This window comes from Sander vitreus, chromosome 20, assembly GCF_031162955.1.
Source record: "Sander vitreus isolate 19-12246 chromosome 20, sanVit1, whole genome shotgun sequence".
NCBI classification, from domain to species: Eukaryota; Metazoa; Chordata; class Actinopteri; order Perciformes; family Percidae; genus Sander; species Sander vitreus.
Window position 1 is genome coordinate 12341464 of NC_135874.1, and position 26575 is coordinate 12368038.

General features: G+C 42.4%; 1 protein-coding gene across 1 annotated transcript in view; it reads left to right on the forward strand.

Moving 5' to 3' along the window:
- pacrg (PARK2 co-regulated) overlaps window positions 1–26575 on the forward strand; it is a 199142-nt gene that overhangs the window by 69744 nt on the left and 102823 nt on the right. The window contains exon 4 of the mRNA XM_078278117.1: window positions 15731–15865. Within this exon, the coding sequence (XP_078134243.1) occupies window positions 15731–15865 (135 nt within the window). The remainder of the gene's footprint in view (window positions 1–15730; window positions 15866–26575) is intronic.

Sequence of the window (26575 nt, forward strand, 5' to 3'; positions counted from 1 at the left end):
CACAAAAGTTAGACAGCTAAGTACAAAGAGTCGATGAATATGAAGATGACACACCGTCTTGTCTCATTGGTGTAAACAGCGTTGCAAGTAGCTGCAGGATTCATCACATCGGGAATCTTTGGTCTGAACTTGCTACCGCACACACAGTGAGTGATACAGAGTGAACAGGAGAGGAGAGGAACAGGAGAGGAAGAGCAGAGGAGAAGAACAGGAGAGGAGAGGAAGAGCAGAGGAGAGGAAGAGCAAGGGAAAAGGAGAGATCTGGGCGCGGGGGGAGGCATCTAAGATTATCTCAGGCAAGACTGTCAGCTGGCCTGATTACACCTGTGCCTTTCCTATGATGACATGTAAAAAAGCCTGTAAGAAAAATACATTGTATAGCGGTCACGCTATTAACGGTATTGCAGTTGACAAATGTATATTGTCTCACAGTATACACTATATTGTCATATCACCCAACCCAGGTATGCACTGCATTTCGCTTAGCCTATTTCTAGCCTGATAATCAGACAGAATTGCCATTTTGTTTAAGCTCATAACTTCAGCCTGACTTTGTGTTCATTAGCTGAGTTCTTGTTGGGGAATGGATGTTTTGTTACCTAACCAATCACTAGCGTGTGACATATTCATCCAGCAGATATCATTTTCAGTTGACACGGACATGGCAGTAGCGGCTGCTAAGAGCAGTTAACTTAACGGCTCTCACAGCAATCAAAAAGATATGGCGCTTGAGGAGTTTGTATTGTAAGTTAACTTACAACAACTTGTACTGTGTTGATTGCATCCATTCTAATGAATGTTGCTAGGTAGCTAGCTATGTTGTTTTTAGTTATTCTAGCTACATGTAGAATGCTCTTCTATAGCACAGTACCAGCCCTATTTTTACGCTGAACAAATTAGAGATGTGCGAGTCATTTCAGAGGTGTGGAACCAGGCTAACTTATTCCATCTTTCTGTTTAAACGCCTAAGTAAAAACATTTGGTCAATAACTATTGAGCTCACTTGGGGTCAGTCATGTAGATTGGGTACAATTGATTTATAAACTCCTAAATATGTGGAATATGTGACCTTAGATCATCATCATGCCCTGTAATTGATTTATGTGGTCTGTAATTTGTTAGATGTTTGCCTTAACACATCCTGTAATGTTTCCTGTGCTTTTATGCTGTGCTTTTAACGACCGTCTCTGAGGATATTTGCAAGTGTCATGAAGCTGTTTGTCTCAGGATATGTTCCTTGATGAAAAGACATGAAGGAAAGGATAAAAGCTCTAAATGTCTCTACACTCACCTGTGTCCTGGACTACATACCACACAACACACAATCTTCCTCTATAATACTATTTGTAATTTTTTTAAATATTCAAATAATATTCAAATATTTAATGCTGAAATGCAGCCTGTTATTAATATGTACTACACTACTCAGGCTTATGCATTGTCAATTCCACAATAAGCATGCAGTTGTTGTTACACGTTCTGTCCACTAGAGGGACGTCTAACATTAGCCTGGCCTTTAAGGGGACCTACGTCATGGCGCATTGCATTTTTGGCATGCCGCTCTCTGTTAACATTATATTCCACCACAAGCACACAGCGACAAACACAAATCAACAGAGAACTCTGGAATGAAGCATTATCTAACAAGTGTATTAAAGGCTAACAGTGCTCGGTTAGCACAATGACATCATGTTAGAAAGCACAGCCGAAACGATTTGTCATAAACTAAGTAACAATAGTGTTAGCCACGATGCTAACAGCATTGATAACTAAGCCAAACGGTGCTGTCACTACTATTTAAGTGATTTAAAAGCAACCTGTTTCTTGCAGATCGTCACGCTACTGAGAATACAGCTGTTAGAAGGTAATATATGAAGTCGAAGCTAACTCTGACAGCTGTAGGGCAGCTAACATAAACTTTAGCTGTCTCCATGAAGCTCCCAGCTAAGCTCCTATAACTCGCAACACAGCTAGGAAACCAGAACGAGCTAACTAATGGTAACATAAGCATTTGGGCTCGGTAGATGTCGATTTTAAAGTCATGTTAAAACTCTTCCCGTCCTTTTTCCGATTTCCAGCTGCAGCCTGTCACTCCCCCTGTACTAACGTTACTCAGTACGTAACGTTAGCTCACAATGCCTTGTGTAGCTCACTCCCGTAACTTATTGTTCATTAGACGTGACATGAGAAGAGGGAGATTAGCTAACGTTAGCCAACCTATTTATAAAAATAATCACATTCTAATAGTAATTTCAGCATTCGAATAGTATTTTATTTTTTACTATTCGAATTATATTCGACTTTTGGAATTCATTCCAACAGCCTTACAACCCACAAGAACATGGACATGATCCTCTTTGAGACGCTGTATTGTACAGTTCACCTGAGAGGGCAAATCGATACAAACTACGCCTGATCCCAAACTCAACGTTTGTGTGGTGACGGTCTGCAGGTTGCTGAGCCGATAGACTGCTTTTATAACATGCACACCTCATTTACTGTTTGCTTGGCCTCTGGGATAGAAATTGAGCTGGCAAACACTGTCCCCAAGTCTGCTACAATTTGCCAACCCCTTTCCCCCCAGCCATACCGTCATCCCTGGCTCATCCCACTAACCCCAGGGGACAGATGGAGACTCCATGCTAGCAAACGTGACCTCCATATCTTATTCCTTTCCTCCCCTACAGCATCATCATTATATACCTGAGCAGATGCCTCAGCCTCCTCTTTGTCTTTATCTTTCTCTCTCTCTCTCTCTCTCTCTCTCTCTGTGCAGAACCTTCATTCAGCCAGGCAGGTCCCTGAAGATGAAAACATTTTACACTGAGAAACAGCGGGTTACTAGACAATTACTGTACACAATAATAAAACCTAAACTAAATCAGCCATATAATAACAGTAAATAATAATAATACCAACCAAATATTAAGAGGGATTTAATGTTGATTTATTTATTTGTTTTGTATTGTAGTAATTTTGCCTTTAGATGTTTTGTTGTTTGTTTACAGCCGCCTACACATGATACGCGATTTGCTCTCTGCACACCGCTAGGTAGGGCGCAGAGCAAAGTGCAGCGCAGGTAAACGTCAAACACGTAAAGTGTGGCAAGGAAGCTATTTTCTGTTGCTAGATAACAGCTGTTATCTCATTTGTTGAGCTTTCGAAAGGTCAGCGGCAACTAGGTTGCAAAGTGGCAAATCCGAGCACTACCGCGACACCACGGGTCGCGCAGCGCATAACTGGGCGGCACCGCTGTCCCCACAGGAAATCAATGGAACGGCCAGCGCAAAGCGGTTTTGCCGCCTATCATGTGTAGGGGGCTTAAGGGATGTGTTGACTCACATCTCAGCTATTTGCCTTTGACTCTCTAACCACTGAATGTCATCTTAATAAATTAAGCAATCTGAACAAATCAAACAAGTGACAGTTTAGAATTGATCCTTGATTAGGGTTTAAATGAGTTTAGAATTTCAGTGCAACTAGATTAAATGTAATCTCACTTCAAATTGCAATATAAACTTAGTTAAAATGCTGTCTTAAATTTGATTTGGTTTAGAATTAATCCAAATTTAAAAGTGTGTCTAATGATCTGATGTGTCTCAGTTAAAGCTTGATTTCAATTGATTAAATCCTTTCTTCTATCCACTGAAACACCACTGGGTTGGAAAATAATCAACATAACATGAATACAGCAAGGATAGAAAGGGCTGCAAGTTTGAGATAGAAAGAAGCTCATTGTCAGCTGTATGAATAGCAGGCAGTTGTTGACCAAGATTGAACCTTGAAAGCTTTTATGGAGATGAATTTGTCTATTTATTATGTTCCCTCACAGTTAAAATCATTCTTCCTATCACTCCAAACACATTTACCTGACACAGGAACTCATAATGTGCCCAGCGTGATACATAAATTGGCCATGAAGCCAGTTGGGTGTTTTGTGTCTGTGTTGTGTGTGAAACATACTTATGCAAGTAAAGGGATTCAAAATTGAGCAAGTTTCCGCTGTTACTGTAGATCCCCTCACCTGTCTGCTTGCCTGCCTTACTTGAACTGCCCCATGGAAGTGTTTTCTAAACTAGTTGTAGGCACGCACGCACGCACACAAAAACTATTTTTCTGCATCTTTCCCTCTGCTCCTGCATGCTCGTCTTATCAGCACCAGAAGCCTGTAGTCCATCCCGGTATGCAGCTGGGTTATTGGAGGAAGAATTGAGTCATGGTAAAAAAGGTTCAATTGGCAATGGGCTCTGGAGGCCTCCTGGTGTTTCCATTACTATCGATCAACCACGCACCTAAAGGCCTTGAGTGGACAGAGCATTGGCTGACTTAGACATCTTACAGTTTCTCCCATAACTTTTGACTTTGTTGACTTTGGCTTCCTTGCTCCTTACTTCAAAAAGCAGTGAAAAGGGACTGACCCAAATAGAAGCGCATTTTCAGCATTCTTTAAAAAAATATTTTTAATCCATAAAATGTTATAATATATAATAACTATAACCATTAAAGGAAAGTACATCCCTGTAAATGTTATTTCTTATGAGACTGTGCTTTGATCAACTAGAAACCTAAATTTGGTGTTTTGTTCATATTTAAAATTTACATTTCAAGTTAGGATAAATTTGGTAGAACTTACAAGAAGTAGTTTCTGTGCTTGATGCGCTTCTCACCAGGTATCAGATAGATGTGGATGGCATGCTATGTGAAGTGCATGACTGCTGAAATGTCTGTGTAGGACATGCTTGGCTGATTATGTCTATTATGTTTGCTTACCTCAGAGCTTTTTGCTCTTTATTTTTTATTTATATCTTTATTTATTCTTTATTTCTAACTTAATACATACTGTGTACATATACTTATACTTATATTGTTTATACCTATACTTATATTGTTTAATATTACATCTAAAGAATGTGTGACGTGCACCAACAACACCAAAACAAATTCCTTGTATGTGTTAAAAAACGTACTTGGCAATAAAACCCTTTCTGATTCTGATTCTGAGCTTGGTTGACAATTACACTGGCCTCTGTGTTTGTTATGTTCTCCTTCAAGCCCTTGTAGCTTGCATTCTAATTAGATGGCTTTTAATGGAGAATGTTTATTGCTCCTTGCAGGGTCTCTATTTTCCGCTCTAGAGTTAATTAGCCCTATGTCATGTGATAACCAGTGTAGAGGTCATCCAGACCTATGCCTCTTCTATGAGCAGTGTCCTTCTCATATCACAAGCAAGAATGAAGGGTTGACTTGAATGTTACTAGGTCTTGAGGTGGGAAATTGTACTGATTTCCCTGAATAGCGATCCCTGCTCCCATTCAGATGAACCCATGCAGGATTTGTCCCTGCACATTCCAGGGAAAGACTCTCAGTCATATTAAAAGCACAGCTGGATATGAGGATATAAGCCTCCTGTAAATGATAAGGAATGACCATATAATCAAATTGCTTAATGTTGTCAGACTGCATGACTAATGGTGCATTCACACTGAGGCGTTGCAAATATTTGTGTCGCTGTAATAGTGTCAGTTTGATCGTGGCATCATATTGGGATTATTTGTGTTTAAAAGTTTCTTTCCGTTTATCTATATGGCCTTTGCACCTGTTGTGGAGTTCCAGATACGTCGTAAAGTCAACGGTGTTGTGTCTGGATTAATCTGGATGATTGGAAGTACATTGCCAAGATAAGCCTGACAAGCCGGACTTCCCGCTTTGCCCCTTAACAACATAACAACCTCAGAGCTAGCAAGTTAACATTACATGCTGACAATGGCAAGTTTTGACAAAAAATGTAAATGTGGCAATGAGGCAATCTGTTTGGTTCTTTCTGTGAATGATTATAAAGATTTACAAAGAATATGTTTTATGGCGTATGACTGACAAACGCTGCTAATTGGCTCTGACTCCTTTTGTAACTGTCATGAAGCTGTTTGTCTCAGGAAATGTTCCTTGATGAAAAGTCACTTCCAAGTTAAGTATTATGTTGTGTGTCTGTGTCTTTATGTATGTACCTGTTACAAGTGACACATTACTGCCCTAATGTTCATACTCTGGACCTAAATGAGGCTATGTGTATTAAACTGACAGGACATTAGCCTTTTATTCAACCATCCTCCACCATTACCATCCATCAGACTGACTTGTCCTTGCTAGAGGAGATGAGGGCCCTCATAGTGTAGGCACGTGTACTACAGGGTCATATGTGGCAGCTCACATACTGCCTACATCAACATAATAAGAACCAGTCACAGAAAAATCAATGTATCTGACAAGCACTGTTGTTCCAATCCAATAATGCCAAATGGTAGCCTTTGTTTCGCTAGCCCCCACTTTGAAAATCTTTTAAAATCCCCATCAGTGCAATAACATTGGCCTGACCTTTTGAATTTTGCTGACTAGCACGGAGAAAAAAATGAGCAGTATGTCTGTAATCCCTCAAGGACAATGACAAAATCCACAAAAGTACTCTGATACTGTCATAAATGATCCGCATCACGGCCTGGCACCTCTCTGATGCAGCCACCTCTGCTCATTACCCTCGCCATCCGGGAAACACCATGCAAATTCTACTAAAGAGTGTTTGACCAACACGGCTTGCTGTGGCAGAGGGAGACAGGCAACCTGTTCGTAACTCATTCTCTCTCTCTCTCTCCCTGTCTCTCTACCTCTCTCTCCCTGTCTCTCTTATCCTTTTTTTAACTAGTCTTTTTCCTCTCTCTCCCTCTCTCTCCCTTAAGACAAATGAGAACAAAGAAAAGATAGAAGAAATGCAATATAACCTCTTGGCCCTTATCTGCGGAGCACACCAGAGCATGTCTGGCCTCAGACACAGCTTTGCCTGTCCTTTGAAGGCCCTCATCTGCCTTGATTTCAGCCAAATGGTTCAGCACAGTGACAGATGCTCAACTTTCCATCTGTCACTCTGACACCCATCTCTTTAGTGTTGTTGAATCTAACTGACTTTGTTTGGACTGGCAGTCTGGCTGTCTGAATAAGGTTGTGACACGGATGCTGGTGTGAGTGCTAATGAAAGAGATTGTGGTTTAGACCTTTAATTGAAACATCAAAGAAAAACCCCCCGCCTTTTTTTTAAGGTCGTCTAAACTGTCTTGGCTGTATTTTCACATTAACATTTTAGAGATGTAGTTGATGCTCTGATACTGAGTGATATAATGAGGAGTCTAAGGGTCATCATCACATTACCTTGACAACATTCCTCTGAGATGGGCCACAGAAAGACATAAAAATTCAAGCCAAGGAGAGTCGTAGAAGGCAGCTTTTTTATGAGGGAAAATTAGAGTGAGTGGAGGGGAAAGATATTGGAGAGTGTATATGATTCAGGAGGGAGAGGATGACGTAGCACACCTCTTAAACAGATGAGGGTTCATTTTATTATTGAAGATGAAAGGGATTTTGCTGCTCAGACTGAACTTAGGAGGTCATATTTAACTATTGCTTAAACAAACAGTAATACATCTTTTTACAAATCTTTTTAATATTTGCTTTGGTTAGGACTGTTTTTGAGATCTTTTGCATCAGCTGTAAGCATATCAATAGCAATATCATTGGTGTTTTATGGTGAGACTAAAAGCACACTGGCTATTTTATGTCCCTTATTCAGTATTGCTCATTTACATAGCTTTGATTTATGCTTGTCATCAGAGGTGTGAGAGGAGGTGGCACAGAATGACTCATACTAATAGCCTAGACACCTGTTTCACTGTCAGAGCATCAGCAACCTGCAATGCAAAGCAAGAGATGTAGAAGCAGTAGTAATTGGATAGATAGATGGATGGATAGATAGATGAGTGGGTTGTAGGAGCAATAATTGATAAAACTGAAGTAGATTTCTATGACTTTCATACGAATCCTGCTCTCTGAATAAAAGCCAGGGGTGGCTGGCACAAATTGCCTTGGGCATGTCTTTGCTTTAGCTTCATTTTATTTGTTTGTTTGTGTGACTGTGTGCATGTGTGTGTCTTTGTGCAAGTGCCTCCCTGTAGCTCAGACAAAAGTGTCGCTTCCCTGTCTGAGAGAGCTGCTCCTGCAAGCACAGTGTGAGCTTAGAGGCGTCTGAGAAGTTTCAACCTATTTTCAAGACACCCGAGTGTTTTTTTTGTCTCTCGGGCTAATCCAAAGGCTGGACTATCATTCAGAGCATTATCCTAGCAGGAGGTCTCAATAACAGAACTTTGTTTTATATGTATTACTCACTGTTTCCTGTAACAACCTCTGCTGGGAGCCTTTTTCCTGTCTTAGTCTGTAGAGTAAACAAATTTTGGATGAAGAAGCATATTCAAGTAGGTAACACAAAATGGGGAGGGAGAAGATAAAGTGTGTATGTGTTTAGTATGACTGGATGCGTGCAGCTAGCTAGACTGTGTCTTGGGTATCTGTGGCCTTCAGTGTGCTTCCCCCCAGTTTAATTTATGTTAAGGTCAAATTTCAGACCTTGCCAGGCTTTGGTCTCTGCATGTTGTCTCTTTAAACAAACCCCCAACATCATTTTTAGCAGTCGGCCTTACCGGCAGCAAGACTGATTTCCAGGAATAGAAAGTCACACTGGGCGTGTGATAAGACCAAGGGCCTGGGGTTCATTTTGCAATACTAATCACCTACATGTTTTTCACTGTTAAACAATATTCCCATATCAGAGGTAGAACCTGTATCTCTTCCAATGTGCAGTCTGCTTATCTCCCCATGCCTCCCTCCACTCCTCAGGGATCTGTCAGTGCCGGGCTCCCTGTGACACTTGGGAATGTGTGTGTGTGTGTGTGGATGTGGATGTGGGGTGGTGTGATGTGATGCTGTAGACTGACCTGCTCTCTTCTCTCTCATCTGTGCGGCTGTCTGTCTGTGGCTCTGTGGAGAAATCGATGGCCTCCTGCTGCATTAGGTGTGTCCTTCTCCTATTCCTCCCCAGTGGGCCTATTGCTGCCAAATCAAACCTCCCACAGCTCCTAGTGATGCATCCCTACTAAAGGCACAGCTACATTCACCTGCTTTGCTGTCTCACTGTCTATCTACTCATCTCCTCGCCTGGTTCCAGCCTGCTTGCCCATCTCAGTATCTCCCTGTCTGGCTGTTTATTTCTTCGACTGCCTCCTTACCTGCAAAACCAACTTAGGTTAAAACTTTTGGATGAATCATTTAGCTATTCTGAGCTGTGGCACCCCATAACCACTCTAAAACAAAGAGTGTTGTCACTGACTTCAGGTACATCAATATTCTATGAGGTGGTTTTCAGTCTTCCATAAATTAAATCAGTTATGAGGGTGTTTATTGACAAGAAGCTACTTATTTGGTGAATAAAACTGGGAGGACAGTTAAGTTATTCATTCTCAGCCGCAGAAGTGGCAACTGCAGCAGGTCAGGGATGTAGTTTTCCTTCTGTGTCTCATTAATTTCATGGCCCAGCGCAGTGTTTTAATGCCTTCAGGTGTCGTCACTGATTGAGGCTGTAAAGACAAAGCATTTAATCATTGCGTGCCCAACTCTCTTAACAGCCAGGACTAGAAAGTGTACTTCGTTCCCTTTGCTGACGCACAGACATACTGTATACACACTCGTAGACATGCATACCAAATTGAACAATGGTCAGACATGTTGCAGTGTCTTTTAGCCCTGTATTACATTGTGTTGTAACATTTCAAACTAATGCTGAAATGATTAGTCAATTGATAAGTCGATCAATTTATTATTAAAGACTACACGACAAATTATATGATTTAACACTGCCAGCACGTGTGGTGCACTGTATCTACATGGTTTGTATCAGAGGCTTAGGTTCAGACTCATTTACGTTTAGCCTCATGGGCTAAGTGCATGTGGTTTCCCGTTCACTTAACAAGTAGTAAGAGCTGCTATATTCTGCCTTTGCCATGCAGGCTGATTCACTCTGAGCCATCATCTCAACTGTGATTTGGTGATATGAATCAGCCAATAGGGCTCTGTACGCAAAAGGCTGCCCTGCTGCTTGGCTGATAAGTGGGCCACACAGAGAAGATGGAAAATACTCAGGGCATTCTCCCTCCCTCTCTCTCTCTCTCTCTCTCTCTCTCTCTCTCTCTCTCCTTCTTGCTCACCCTCTATTTCTTGCTCACATTGCCTCTTTCACTTACTCTGCTCCCCTCACACTCCTCAAACTCTTTCTTTCACACCCGTTAATGTCTTCCTGTGTCTATGCTGTTCTTTTTAGTGATGGGGTTAAACTAGAGGAGACCGAAAACAGCGGGGCGCTCTTCAATGCTTGAAGCTTCTTCTGAAGTTCTTCTTTAAAGTTATCCCGATTGCGAGGAGTGTAGTGTCGTCTTTGACTAGCGGTGTCATCATTTTTCATTACAAACATCCCTGCCCTTGTGCCTGTATGCACAGTACGGTTGATGCAAAAGTGTCTGACACAGTGACAATTGTAAAGCACACCTCTATGTTCCTGTGAGCTCTGAACAAAAGACTCCTGTTATCTTTCATCAGTCTGTGTTTTTTTCCGTCCAGCAAGAGCTCTTTACTCATTTGTTCTCATCCAACTTTGTCTCTCACAACAGGGCTAATTTCTTCACATAATGAAACTCACTCGCAGACTAATTGCACTTCTTGCTGTTTGGTCATGAGAAATTAATGGAGTGCTGCACAAATATTGCAGATGCATTCTTCTGAAAGGCATCAGCCTCCCACCGGTCTGTGTTTACCCTGCAGAGGGAATGAGTAAGCAAAAATATCCTGTCGAATGATTGTTTGGCCATATAAGCAGAGATTCCTGAACAGCCTAAATACCTCCATTATTCTGGCTGTGTCTTGTTCATTTAAATACAGTTTGAGAATAAAGCACACATCTCTAGCCCAGCCATTATCCCTCGTGGCTGGCGGGCAGGCTGCGCTACAGCGGAAAATGCCCTGTAAATAAAGAGAGATAATTTTGTTGCCTGTGGCAGCGATGTGCAAGATGACCTTATCAGGAGAGCCTCGGCCTGTCTATTTCATCCTCTGTGACTCACCTATCCTGCAACCTCCCTCAGGAAAGGCGGCCTTCTGTAGGGAGCTTGATTTCAATAACCTCTCAACCGAGCACAGCAGTGGAATGCAGAGGGAGAGAGCAAGTAGGTGCCTACGCTGTTTGCTGCCTCAGTAAACAGGTGATGCAATGCACCTATGTGTACCCTTGTTCCCCCACAAAAACAATGCAACAAAGTGCATTATTGCCCTGACGGAAAGGAAGCAGAAGGCTAATAGGAGATGGATTGAAATGAAAAGGGAGATTAATGAGGGCCTCATTGGGGAAATATGCAGTGGTGATGGCAATGCAGGGTTGACAATGAAATTGACCAGACATCTATCAGACGTATTCAGAGGTGTTTTGGCGTGGTGGTATAGCAGAGAGATGGAGAGATGAGAGAGAGAGCGCTGAAGCTGGAGGCCCAGGCAAAGTGATGGATCACCTACATGCTGCAGCAGCCCCGCCACGCTGAACTCACCTTTAGGATTGATGAGCCACACCTCTTGTCTCTCCCTTCTCTCTTTTCCGGTCATATCCACTGTTTCTCCATCACCCTCCTCCATTCTCCATCTTTTGATTTTGTCATTCTCTGTCTCTCTGTCTCTCTGTTTCTCGTCTTCAGCTTCTTTATGTCTCTCTCTGGCCTATCTCACCCTCTACCTTTATCCTGCCTCAGCCTTTCTTTGAACTTCTTTTTTACCATATTTTCCTCGTGCCTTTTGACTACCTTCCCCACACACACACACACACACACACACACACACACTCAGTGTGTCAAAATCAGAGGGAGCGTCTCTGTTTCTCAGGGTGACACCTTTATAAGTGACAGGAGCATGAGGCCATGCCGGTGCTCAATCACCTCTGCAGGGGCTCGCCAATGTCAGAGTGTGTGTGTGTGTGTGTGTGTGTGTGTGTGTGTGTGTGTGTGTGTGTGTGTGCGAGTGCGAGTGCGAGTGCATGTTTGTATGTTATTGCCTCTGTGGATCTTGCAGCAGCCAGGTTTACGGTGGAGCTAGTTGGAGTGGACAACAGAATTAGGGAGGAAACAGATCTGGAGGCATAGTGAAGGTGAAGGAGAGAAATGACAGCCTGGAGCTCATCTGACTGGTACTGCCTTGTTATGACTCCCTGATGTGTGCACCACGGACACACAAAACCGACACTTCCTCCTTTTATTGCCTTACACCACCTCTATCTCTGTTCTGTAGTCTGTCGCCTCACAGGCTCCCTTTATGGCCTCCACTGAGGGGTGGGATGTTATCTGCTTGCATGTTATAGGCTTCTTTTTTCTGTCTTTCTTACTGTCTGTGTTTGTATTTATGCCAGTGTTTTAGAATTTTGCATTACACCGGGATTCCATGCGCTGCATGGGGCTGTTTAATTCTTACTACTTCATATAACCACACAACCACCTTTGTGGCTACTCACGTGAACAAATACAGGCAGAGTAGCGGAAAACTGAAAATCCCATACAATGATTAAAATGTGTTTAGGAGACGTGCAGAGCAGAAAATGATGCGACGTGCTGGCTAAGAGTACAACAGAATCAGCAGCAGTTGTTGTCGCCAGCACAGCTAGTCTAAATTGAGCTAACACAGATGCATGCTCACCCATACAAAACAGAACTTAGGGTTGTTGCTGCTCCCAACGTGGGCGCAGGGTGCTCCTGAACTGCTGGCCATGCCCTGTCCATGAGTTCATATGGCTTCCCAGAAGGCTACAAAACAGAGGAAACAAACTCTATTTTTTTTTTTTTAGATAAACTAGGTAAGTAGGGGCACACGATTCAGAAAATGTCACGATTCGATTCAAAATCGATTTTCAATTAAAAAATGTAGTTACTTTTCCCATGTGATTGCAGTAGACATACAATTAAAAAAGAAATTAAAAATTAATCGATTTTTGGAATTCTTTGAATCGATTTTGAATCAGTAGAGCTTGAATCGCGATTCGAATGTGAATCGTTTTTTTTTGCACACCCCTATTGGTCAGTGGCTATTACTTTGGAATTCAGTTTTTCACAGAATACAGGCGCTTTAGACCACAATGTCATGAATGGCAGAACGGGAGCAGGCAGATCATTGGAATTGCATCAGGAAGCCAGCAGGTCATAATCTTTCCACAATGCTATTCCTATTACAGTTTCTTTAAGCTGCTCGGAACGGCAGCCCACATCAATAGCAAGGAAAGGGCCTCTGTGTTTAGCTTTAATGTGTGCAGTTCCAAGAAAATGTGCCATTGTGCATGCATGTATACATTTCTGGCTGTTGATGTGTGTTGCCTGCTAGAGATGATAAGTGGAGATAAAACACGGACATAGCTGTGCAGTTTGAAACACCTCAGCCACGAGCACAGGCCATGGAAGTGACTGCAGTGTCATCATTCCTGACCATAAAAGCTACTCAGCCAGTCAATGCAGTCTGGGCTTATTCTCTTCTTGCTGCCCAGTCTGAGCTATTTTTAGCCTTCCCGTGCAGCGTGGCTCAACCGCCGTTGTAGCTATCTGGATATGAGGGCTTTGTCACTCCTGCAGGCTGGAGCAGTGCTGATCTTGCAAGCTTTACAGCTTCCCACAGCCAGGGCTGCAAAACAACTCCTGCAGAGAAAGGAATGAACAGAGACAGAGAGAAAACAGGGAAGACAAACAGATCTGATTTGATTTCACTTTATTATCAGATAGACGTATATCTATCAACCTTGAAAAGTGTAGTGCAGAGCAAACAATTTAATTGCTTCCTTTTACATTCAGTGTTCCACCCAGGTACACTGAAGAAACTCAAACTCTGATTTAGTAGTTTGACAGACTCGAGCCTGTGATGACGAGTCTAAATGAAACAACAAAGGGAATTGCATTCTTGTATTAACATATACTTTGCGCTTAATGTGACGAGACCAAAACAGTATTCTACTGAGGCAAGCTGACACCTAAGTATTCCTGACAATGCTAAACAACAATCTGTTTTTTTTCAGAAGTGCATGGGTGTAACAATCTTTGTCATGATCATACTCATGATTAATTTTTAATTAATTTTTAATGATTAATTTTTGGGCTTTTTGGACTTTAATTGATAGGACATCTGTAGACAGGAAAGGAGGGAGAGACGACATGCAGCAAATGGCCGCTGGTTGGAATTGTACCAACCGCTGGTTGGAATTGAATGGATTACTTTAAGGGTAGTACAGTAGGCGATATCGAAAAGTGCCTTTCCTTGTGCTTTACATGCATTGTTAGTCACAGTAATTTTCTTAAGGTAGTCTTTCTCCTGCAGGTGCACAAACCTGTGCCTATTAAATCAGCATAACATTCCCTGGCATGGTAAACAAATGCTCCAAACAGATTCATTTGAAATGACTGCTCTGCAATCCCACGGTGCATTAGGGCTGTTTAAATGCAGTGAGTGCACTCAGAGTCCCTCATAATTGTTTCTCCCTTTGTTCTTGTTTCTCTTGAGCCTAGCCATGGCACCAGCTACACCACCTCACACATGTAACTTACTTCCTTGAAACTTTGTTTCATGTTGCATCATTCCTTGGTGGCAGTTTTACTGAGCTACACTTGTGGTTTGAGGCTTTCTTCTATCTATTTTGTTTTTGAACACGCAACAGTAGTGAATTATGTAACGTGGAAAACTACCAACTACTGTTGAGGAGCATCATAGTAATAGACTAAAACCCTTTAAAATCTCTCAAGTTGCACACACCAATCTTAGGCAGCCCTGCCAAAGATAACACATCCCAGTCCTGCTCTGCCTGTGGGCTGCTGTGGAAAAATTCTTTTTCTCAATGGGTGGTAATCTGAGGATTAATGACAGCAACACATCTGCCAGTCATGTGGCAGCGCGACACAGATGGCGAGGGATGCGCACAAGGGAAAGACAGGAAAACGATTGGCTCCAACAGTCTGTCATTCGTCCACTACAACATGCTGTTGCAAAGCTCTAATGTTTTCAATCAAATAAATCCATATCCCTCAAGTACATGAGTGGCTCCCACTTGAACAATCTCAACATTGGGTCTTTAGTGATTCAGTATGAGCGTTTCTTTGCAGGAATTTGGGGGTAATTGATCCTTTTGAGGCTCCTGAATTTAACACATCATCTTTGTAGTATCTCTCAACATGTTAATAACAACATCTTTGGAAATTGAATAGTAACACCAGTGGTTGTCCTATGAAGAGTATTAAAATGACACATTATTTTTTCTCATCTTAAAATCTTCTCTCCCTCTCCTCTCTACTACAATGTGTTGTATTTACTTATATCTGTTGTAAGGCTACCACCACCAATGGCCCCCACAACAATAGCAGCAGACACTGTGGCTGATGTGATAGGAGTCCCTATGGCTTTCAGTGGCGCAGTAATAGCACATATCCAATATGGAGGCAGAGAAAAGATGATTCTAACAATGCCTCTGGCAGTGCCTCTGGCTACAGGGCCTACACACACACACACACACACACACACACACACACACACACACACACACACACACACACACACACACACACACACACACACACACTATCTGTGTTTTGCCTTCCTTAGAGCAGCAGAGGAGCAGGCACATGTGTCTCTCTGAATTACTTGTAAGAAGAGGCAGTGGGAGTGATTCTATTCTTGTAGGAGAAAACAGTCAATTCTGATTTCATAAAACAACACTCTTACTTGCTGTGTATGTCTCTTTCTGTTTATTTCTTTGTTTTGCGCCTTTCTCTTCATTCCCATGTTCTTTGTGTTTGACCAGGTGGTGGGTCCCCCGGCTGCAGGGGCTTTTCAGGAGCGCCCTTCTAAACCAACCGCCTTTCGCAAGTTCTACGAGCGTGGAGAGTTCCCGATGGCACTGGAGCATGACACCAAAGGCAACCGCATTGCATGGAAGGTAGGAACTCTGCCCTCTCGTAAGGATTGACTCATGCTTGTGGTTTTCAAACACCATTAACAAAAAGGCTAGGGTGCTACATTTTGCCATCAGGGAACATTTTATGTCAGAATAGGAATGCAGGGTAGGTACTCTGACTAACACAAAAAAAACAACCTTTAGCAGCAAATGCAAAGCTTTTGGGCCTAATTGCTAAAGGCTTTAAAAGAAAAAAATCAGGCCATGAAGAAAATATTTCTCAGAAAACACCAGAGATGTTTTTTAATTTACATCTACACACAACTCTGAGAAACAATAGTCCTTGTACACAAGCTACTGTTTGAATCCACCCTTGCTGTCAAGCAGTTGTGGTGGTTGAATTTGAAGACTCGATAGCTGCTATGCAAACACCATTTGGCGTCATCATTATCAGCTTAGCTGAACGTGATGATGACAGTTTCTCCCATATTCACAGGTCCAATGTGGGCTGTTATCCTGTAGGAGGCAGTGTAGATTAGCTCACTTGAAGGCTCCACCTGTCTTGCAGCACGAATCACAGAATCCATCAGTAACAAACTCTATAGGAACTCAGGGAAAACACAGGAACTAATTGTATATGTATTTGTGTGTACTGTATTTGTGTGAGTTTCAATACGAAAGCCTCCACAGAGCCATTAGACTCCTGACTGGCACTGTGTGTGTGGGATGGATGGATTCTATAATCACCAGGTTGCTTGATGTCAGCCACTATGCTGCCAGCTATTTCATAACTTCACAACCGCCGTGCAGCAACCACTCTTAATGACATTTATTCATAGTAAGCAACGGTAAACAATCAAACAAATTATACCCTTTCCCTCACATTTTTCCTACTTCAAAGAAAGAAGGAAGGGTGGGTGGGTGAGTGAGCTTTCTCGCTAGTTAACTGTCTGTCTTCAGGTGAAAACACTGTAAAAGCTCTCTTTGTATGAATTATTTATGTAAAATGTTCAAATGAATCTTGGATTTCTTTTGAGCTCTGCCCATGAAAAAGCACTCAGCAAATGGGATGTGGTGTATGAAATTGTTGCTGTCATCTCCAACGCTGCTGTTATCCTTATTGATTATCCCCCAATACTTCTACACACACTAGTTATTTTAAAATCCTCCTCAAAAGATGAGTTTATTGTTCAAGCCCTTTGCAATTATTTGGGTTTTGGGGTTTTCCACTTTTGAACAAGTGTCTATGGAACGTTTTTTATGAAGTGTGTTTCGGTGGAGCACATTCCTTTTTTTTTTATATGTTAGTGTTTCCTTAAAATCAGTCTTTTGATTGTTTAAAGCAGTTCAGGTAGAGGTGGCACTTGCTGTGCATCTGTTGTGTGGGTTTAAATGCGGGCGTAGTGTAACAGAGTGTAACCATGATTGGAGTAAGTGGAGAGGGGCTGCTGCGTGTTTGCACTGAGCTGCCCTCGGGGCACAGGTTCAAGACGGCAGCTCCGGATCAATCCCAGTCTGAGAGCTCAGCCCCCTAGCAAATAAAGTCTGGTCAAAGTAAGAAAGAAAGAGAGTCTTTTGGAAAGAAAAATAAATAGTTTGTTGATTTAGTTTGTGGGCTGTGTACTCAAGCATACAGAGTGTGCGTGCATTTGTGTACTGTATATGTGTATAAGTTTGACTGTCTGTATTGATGAGTCTGTGTATTTAGGTCAGGAGTTCAGTTTGCTGAAGATGCTGCCTGTACATGTTTGCCTCTGCACAGCAGCAAATCAGCCAATGTGACCATGACATACACAAAGCAGGCCTGATTGATTATTAGATATAGTAAGTAATAATCTTGAAGATTTTCATTCAAATAAATGTCTGTTAAATTACTATCTATAGTTGAATGAGTTAACACAATGGCGATTGAGCCTATGGCCCACTGATTAAAGCCCTTGCATTTTGGTATCTCCACATGTTCTGGCTGCATGAGTTAACATTCTGGTATAGGGGAAAAACCTGGGTTGTTTTTTTAAACTAATCACAATCGTCTTGGGTGGCGCTAAGCCTGCTGCAATGGTGCCCTTGCAAAATAGATAGCGGAAGGGGAGGAGAATGCCTGCGTAAGAGACGTGCCAGATGTCAGGCTTTATACCCACCCTGTACATCTGGTAAGCCAGACTACGAACTGGGTGTCTGTGGCGACATTCTCGGGGAAAAATCAATAGGCAAAACTGGATCTGTTTGAAATGAGATCCAAAAAAAAAGGACTGCAATTACCGCTTATCGCCATAGGTGCCGCCAAACAGAACGGAATGGAGATCTTCGAGATATAAATTTAAACCATTGGAGGCACAGTAAAAGAAACTGATTTTGAACTTGTGTTAAGTTACTTGTGGAAAATGACTTTCGTTGCTAGATGACACAGTAGACATTAGCATGCAGCAGCGGGTTTGATATGCTGTATTAGCTTATGAAATAGTCTACTTGTAGAAATTTGCTCAACTATTTCACACTGGGCCGCCAGTGTAGAATTGGCCTGTGTGAGCAGTCTTGTGAATATCTTGCATATACCTGCAGATTGTGGTAGTGATTCTCAGTTAGATCAGCTGATACCAACCAATTCATTTAACAGGGAGTTATTTTAATCAATGTTAATATCACAAATATTGCATCATGGGGTTTTGAGAAAGTATATGATTAATTGTGGAAACAGAAAACATCAATTATGAAAATTATTTGTGCAGCCCTAACCATATGTTATGGTTATACAGTATATATATATATATATATATATATATATATATATTAGATGGCAATAAGTAGACTGGGTGTTAGTGGATAAATATTTCCCTACTATAGAATCAGTCAATAAAACAAATGAAAAGCTATCGTTACTTGTTATTGCAAAGTATGAAACACTTTGCAGCTTAAAAGAACATGGTCAGCTCTGTTGTTACAGTATGATCCTAACCAAACTGTGTGCTCTATCCTGCAAACATACAGTATTTGTTGAACGTAGTTACTCGTGAATGAAGAAGAAGATTGTGTAGAAAATGTGTGAGGTCTAACTGACAAAGAATTATGCAACTTTGTGTATTTGTGTGTGTGTGTGCTTGCAGTGTGGTGTATGTGTGGCTTTATAGTGTGTGTTTGAGTCTATATGTACAGGGGGAATGCAAGTGAACTAAATGTCAAGGGCAAGTTGAAAAAGGGAAGGTTATATCTGAAATGTAATTTGGCTCTCAAGAGGTAAAAGCCTCAGCTGTAATGGCGCGCTCAGGTAAAAGCTTTACACGTATGGGGAACATGTGCGGCAGATAGATAAGAGAGAGACGAGCAAGTTGCTATCCCTGTCTATGTGTATTTGTGTTCCTGTGCTTTTGTGTTTGCGTCCAAGTTTGTGTGTGTATGTGCGTGTGTGTTGTATGTTTGTGCGTATATTTGGCCCCCTCCATAACGTTGAAGCCAAAGGCCTGGAACCGCAGCGTAATCTACTGCCATCCCCAGTGCCAGAGAGAGAGAGAGAGAGAGAGAGAGAGAGAGAGAGAGAGAGCTCCACAGGGACTCAGCAATCAGGAGACATGGCAGCCGCTTGGCTCTCAGTTATAATGGATGAGTTGAGGTCTTCCTGCATTCCCTGTGGGGCTTGGTTCGACTCTCCCATCTCCACCCTCTGCTGTGCTCTGCGGGCTTGCAGCCAAACATCATGGTACACAGATGCATGCACACACACTCACCTCACATGTGCTATACAACTCCTAAACAGCCATTATTTATTTCATTTAATTGATCGCCTATCTGCTTTATCTTGTCCCTTGATCTCCTGTTCAGCCCTGTGTCTCCTGTACCCTCCAGGTTGTTGTTTTGTCCTCTTTATAAATCCTGCCTGTCTGTTTCTGCAGGCTTCCACCCTTCCATGTTGCCCACCACCCCTCCTTCTACTAGCTCATGTACTTTATCTATTCCCCTTTGTCCTATTACGGGGTCTGTCTGGGGGCAGGAAAAAGCCATTTTATCAAAATATCAATGCAAATCTGATTTCTTCCCACCCTCCACCACCACAGCAGCCTCAGTCGGCAGAAGGGACGAAGAGCTGTTTGGGGGGGGGGGGGGGACGACGACGACAATCAATTAATCTGATCAAGCGCTTTAGGAAATGGAGAGCGTAAGCGCTCCTAGGGGACGGATATCCATCTCCTTGGGATGATTGAATTACGCACAGAGTGAGAGTTGGAGAGGAGGGAGGGCTGGAGAAATGAGGTGGTTAGGGTGACCGAGGATGAGGGAGCATGTGCTTGAGAAACGCAGTGGGAGTGTGCGCTTGATACGAGAGTGAAAGATAGAGAGACATAAAGACCAAAAATGAAATAGAGCAAGAGCAAAAGAGTGGGGTGAAAAAGAGATGAGGTCATTGCAGAAACAGCAATGGAGAAAAGCCTTATTTCTCTCCCTCCCTCCTTTTCCCCCCATCTAACCATTTACATTTTTATGTGTCATACCTTATGGTTGATAACCCCTTCTTTTGACAGCTATATTACATGGCATGGGTACATCATTTTGCTTTGGAGTCAAATCCCAGCTGAATGCTGCTCTTGACAAATTTGTCAATTATTTAACAGTATGCACATGGACCAGCAGCATGGAAGACTTTATGGCAATGGCCTATAGTAACATAACAGTTGCGTTGTCTCATATCTAAATTGAATTTGATTAAATATCATAGACTCAAGTGTATGATTGACAAGGGCTTACTGTAACATTGTGCTAACATTATCTCCTGAAGTTCTATACAGATATTAGAAAGTAGCCCATCTAGGAACAGATACTGTAGCCAGCCAAATGTACAGCAGCATAGCACTTTCACACCAGCTGTTTCAATTCTTTGGTAAGTGAGCTCTTCCATTGTTTTGTAAGCTGCACAATATGGTGCAACATATTGCTTATAAATGCAAAAATAGAATGAAGAAAATGACCTTCTCTGCTACTCTATGTGAATGATTTCTTATCTGCTGTGAGCACTAGAGCTTTGTCAGGGAACCTTTGAATAGTCAGAATAAAATGGGGTTAACCATGCGTTTTCTCCAGCTCCCTGGCTGAAAGCTGGATACTCTGGGGGGGATAGTTCTGTGTCATAAGGAAAAAGATGAAACACAATAAGAGGAGAGAATATGAACAAGCCCCCCTGGGCTTTCTCTGAGAGGAGAGAACAGAGAGAAGGAGGGAGTTTAGATTAGAGAAGTGGAAAAAGCACCAGGCATTCTCATTGGAAAAAAAGAGAGATGAGAAGAAAACGAGGAGTAGAGGAAGGAGGTGGAATGAAAAGGCCTCCAACAAACAAACACTGGCTAACCATCAAGGCCTGTATGGGCTGCCTCCCTGGAGGGAGAGAATTGTCGAATGACTGCTGGGAAGAAGCCCACTGTGCCACTGCCATGCTGCTGGTGTGACTGCAGGAATGGAGGGACTGTTGGAGCAGAGGCATCCAGCAGAGAGAGCTTGTATGCAGATTTCAAACTGCTACACCGCCTGCTGCCCTCAGCCATTATTCATAGCAGACGAAAGCCACATGAAGCTGATGATGGTTGTTTAGCCTGTGGGCCTTCCATTCTTACTGTGCTATGAGACAGTAGCAAAACATGGATTTTTGAAAATGGAGGAACACTAGAGACATTTTTATTTCTGCTGATGACTTATAATGTGAATCAATATAAAGTGGTTTACGTCGTTAGTCCTGTCTATGTGATGCTGCACATACAGTCAGGTCCATAAATATTGGGACATCGACACAATTCTAATCTTTTTGGCTCTATACACCACCACAATAGAGTTGAAATGAAACGAACAAGATGTGCTTTAACTGCAGACTTTCAGCTTTAATTTGAGGGTATTTACATCCAAATCAGGTGAACGGTGTAGGAATTACAACAGTTTGTATATGTGCCTCCCACTTTTTAAGGGACCAAAAGTAATGGGACAATTGGCTGCTCAGCTGTTCCATGGCCAGGTATGTGTTATTCCCTCATTATCCCATTTACAAGGAGCAGATAAAAGGTCCAGAGTTCATTTCAAGTGTGCTATTTGCATTTGGAATCTGTTGCTGTCAACTCTCAATATGAGATCCAAAGAGCTGTCACTATCAGTGAAGCAAGCCATCATTAGGCTGAAAAATCTAAACAAACCCATCAGAGAGATAGCAAAAACATTAGGTGTGGCCAAATCAACTGTTTGGAACATTCTTAAAAAGAAAGAACGCACCGGTGAGCTCAGCAACACCAAAAGACCCGGAAGACCACGGAAAACAACTGTGGTGGATGACCGAAGAATACTTTCCTGGTGAAGAAAACACCCTTCACAACAGTTGGCCAGATCAAGAACACTCTCCAGGAGGTAGGTGTATGTGTGTCAAAGTCAACAATCAAGAGAAGACTTCACCAGAGTGAATACAGAGGGTTCACTACAAGATGTAAACCATTGGTGAGCCTCAAAAACAGGAAGGCCAGATTAGAGTTTGCCAAACAACATCTAAAAAAAGCCTTCACATTTCTGGAACAACATCCTATGGACAGATGAGACAAAGATCAACTTGTACCAGAGTGATGGGAAGAGAAGAGTATGGAGAAGGAAAGGAACTGCTCATGATCCAAAGCATACCACCTCATCAGTGAAGTATGGTGGTGGTAGTGTCATGGCGTGGGCATGTATGGCTGCCAATGGAACTGGTTCTCTTGTATTTATTGATGATGTGACTGCTGACAAAAGCAGCAGGATGAATTCTGAAGTGTTTCGGGCAATATTATCTGCTCATATTCAGCCAAATGCTTCAGAACTCATTGGACGGCGCTTCACAGTGCAGATGGACAATGACCCGAAGCATACTGCGAAAGCAAACAAAGAGTTTTTTAAGGGAAAGAAGTGGAATGTTATGCAATGGCCAATTCAATCACCTGACCTGAATCCAATTGAGCATGCATTTCACTTGCTGAAGACAAAACTGAAGGGAAAATGCCCCAAGAACAAGCAGGAACTGAAGACAGTTGCAGTAGAGGCCTGGCAGAGCATCACCAGGGATGAAACCCAGCGTCTGGTGATGTCTATGCGTTCCAGACTTCAGACTGTAATTGAATGCAAAGGATTTGCAACCAAGTATTAAAAAGTGAAAGTTTGAATTATGATTGTTAATCTGTCCCATTACTTTTGGTCCCTTAGAAAGTGGGAGGCACATATACAAACTGTTATAATTCCTACACCGTTCACCTGATTTGGATGTAAATACCCTCAAATTAAAGCTGAAAGTCTGCAGTTAAAGCACATCTTGTTCGTTTCATTTCAACTCCATTGTGGTGGTGTATAGAGCCAAAAAGATTAGAATTGTGTCGATGTCCCAATATTTATGGACCTGACTGTATATGGGTCTTAGAGTTGCATGCCATTATATTAAATATTTTTTCATGATCCCCAGTTCCAGCAATTGTGATCTTTATCTGGGAAGCTTCCACACACTCCACATACAATGCTTTGACTTCTCAAGATCATCTTCTCTTCTTACAGCTTATGTTGACACTTTTAGACATGGGTGTAGACATGGAAAATTAGTATCTCATTGCATGTAGTGATCTTTGGAAAGCTGTGCAGTCTCTCATAATGAAACCACTTCTGTCCCATGGCTACTTCCTCTTCTGGTCCCCGAGCTCACATTATCCCTCTGGGCACCCTGTTGATCTCAGCGCCACTATTGCCCAATGCAGCCTCACACACCTCCAATCCCAGCTGTAACCCCACACAGCTGGCTCCCCTGCACTCCTCCCATTCACAGTTGCACACACTCTCTCGTAGGGAAACAGGACTGTGACTCCTTGTAGGCAGATGGAAAAGCCGTGGATAGCTGGGGGTAAAGAAGGGAAGGCGAAGTGATATATGGCTTCACAGTGAAGAGCTACCAAATAAGACAGAGACAGAGGACAAGACAGAGAAGGACATGGCTCATCTGCCAACGCTACAAATCATGTCCCCATATGCAGCACCAGTGCTGTCACCCCTCCCTCCCACAAAATAAGCCAGAGATCTATTGATTGGCACTCGTATTTGCTAGCGGGCTCCAGCTCAAAATGGAGCCTTTAATTAACTTAATGGACCGGCTGCAGCTGTGTGTGGGCCAATGAGGGAGGAATGGAAATAGACAGATAGAGGGAGCGAGGTAGTGAGAGCCAGCATAAAGAATAAGTGGGGTTAACTGCCAACCCCTCTACTATCAGTCAGGATGGATAGGACAGACACAAGGGCTGTGAGATTGAGTAAGGGGGGGGTGGTGTCCTCACCGTTACTTAGCATCTCCTTTTCCCTGAATCTTATACCCAACTTAGCTCTTGGTGCCCACTATGATTTACTTTTTTAATCAATACCCTTTCATACATATATGACACAGGTCTGCGATTCAGACATTTTGACCTGATGAAGATCCAAGTAGGATTGAAACATTGTCATTGAACGTTTGTGGCTTGGACTAAGTGTGCGGGTGTTATTTCTTCATTGTCCCCATTCAGATAGACCACCAACAGTTTTTTTTTGCCGTGTCTGAATGCTGAGAAAGTATCTCTAGGAGCCCCATAAGACCCATTCATGCCATGCTCTTAGTCAGCAAACGCACCCCAAATGCTAGGTCCATGCCAGTCAGAGCCCTGTTTCTGCACACTGCTGCCCACTCTCCTCCACCTACCTCTCTCTCTATCCTCCCCTATGCACCATTCTCATTCCTGTCCACTCATCCATTCTGTCAAAGGTTAATTGGTTTGGAAATGATTCGATTCATTCTGGACGTTAATGCTGTTATCATGCTTTTGTTGGAAAAAAAGAGAAAGAAAAACTACCCCCCACATGCACTTAAGCCTAATTTAAAATAAAGGGGAAAAAGAAAAAAATCCAATTTAATCTTTTTTTTCCTTCTTACTCTGGCTCAGGCTTGTCCCCACAAGTCTTTTCCTTTAAATTATGGCAGAATTTCATTACCTTGAAAGCTTTTCTGCCCCCTCCCCCTGCTCCCCTCCCTGTCTCCAATACTTTGAATGGATCAGGACTAATGTCTTTCTTGTAACCTCAAGGTCGGAATATTTGGATCCGTAGAAGCGCTCAAGGGTCCCTGTGATTAATGCACTGTACAAAGTACCTTGGAAAAATGCGGTGGCTGATGGCTGCACAGAGTGATCAGTTGCGCACCCGCGCACCCACACACGCGCACGCACGCACGCGCACGCACGGTCACACACACACACACACACACACACACACACACACACACACACACACACACACACATGCTGGAGGTAGTTGTAGTTAAAGGTGCCCCTGTCAGTGCCCTTGATGTGGATCATGGGACACATTCATATTCAAATAGGGTTACCTAGAGGCCCTCGCTCAATTCCCCCCAACTGTGCCATACAGTACTTCTTTCCCCAAAGAGCTTTGTGCTTTTCTCTCTTCAGCATGTCACATCTTTACTTACACATGCTTTGTTGGACACATCCCGGCTATCACTTCCCTCAGAGATGTTTATAGGATGACAGATTTTCATTGGAGCACATCATTCTCAGTGGAGTTCCTGTATGAAAAAGTCCAATTGCACCTCAGTGCTTCACCAACAACAATTTTAGTTTTACCTCTGAGTGTGCCACGTCAGAGAATTAATTAGATTACCTCTAAATGTCAAAGACAGATAGTGTTCCCCACTCTGGTATCTACAATAAAACAGCCACTGGCTGATTACTTCTGTGGTCTTGATGTTTTTTGCTGACACAGCTGCGATGTCTGATAAAAATGTGATTTTCTCTGTCTGTGGCCACCTTGCAGAGGCCCTTGCAGTGGCTGATGTGCATGCTGTCCATGCCCTATTGATCATAGACACAGAGGCCTCTGTATTAAAGTTGTTTGCAGAGCCGCAGATGCTATCTCCACTTTTGTTAATTATTTACATTTGGTTCCACAAATCTGATCAATAGTTAATTGAGCCAGCGGCAGCTGTCTGGGAGAAAAACGAAAACTTTGTGGAACTAAGGGACAAAATCTTCAGTGCTGCCAGTTTTATTTACCCTCATACTCTTAAATTCAATAATATTAAATTGGGTTTACTGGTTTAAAGACAAAAGAAGAAAGCCTGGAAGAAACATTGAATTGCTTTCTGCTCCATGCTCTAGTCTGGTCTTCACCATTTTACAGAAGCAATAATTGTAAATGGCAACATGTTAAAACCCTTGTGTTGACTTCGGGTCACATTGACCCGTTTTTAATTTTTGTTTTATATCAGAAAAAATGGGACGTAGAAATAAGCGCTGAAAATATGTAGAAGAAAAATTTAAAAATGTGAAACGTTGTAATCCAGATTACGGATGTAATTTGAAGAACTGTATTTTACTACTTTAAATGAGCCTTTTGTTTGTATATTATTTTACAATTGTGAAATATGCCCTAGTTATAAATTAGTTAGAAGGTTCAAGTTAAAGGTTTAGCTAAAAAAGGGGTTTTAATTAGCACTTTCACACATGGGATTTCCAAAGGGCAAAAACGCAACATGGGGGCAGTTGACATGTGCTGTGAACACTGTCTCACCGATAATAAGAACTATGGCAGAGGTGAAGAAAAAGTAGCTTGGCCTTAAAAAGGAATCCACAAACTGCAGCACACCGAAACACATTATTGCCACAGATGGGGTGCAAAGTACTTCAGTGTGATCCATAGGTGACAAAATAGCAGCAATTATTGGTTAGCTGTCCCTGAAAC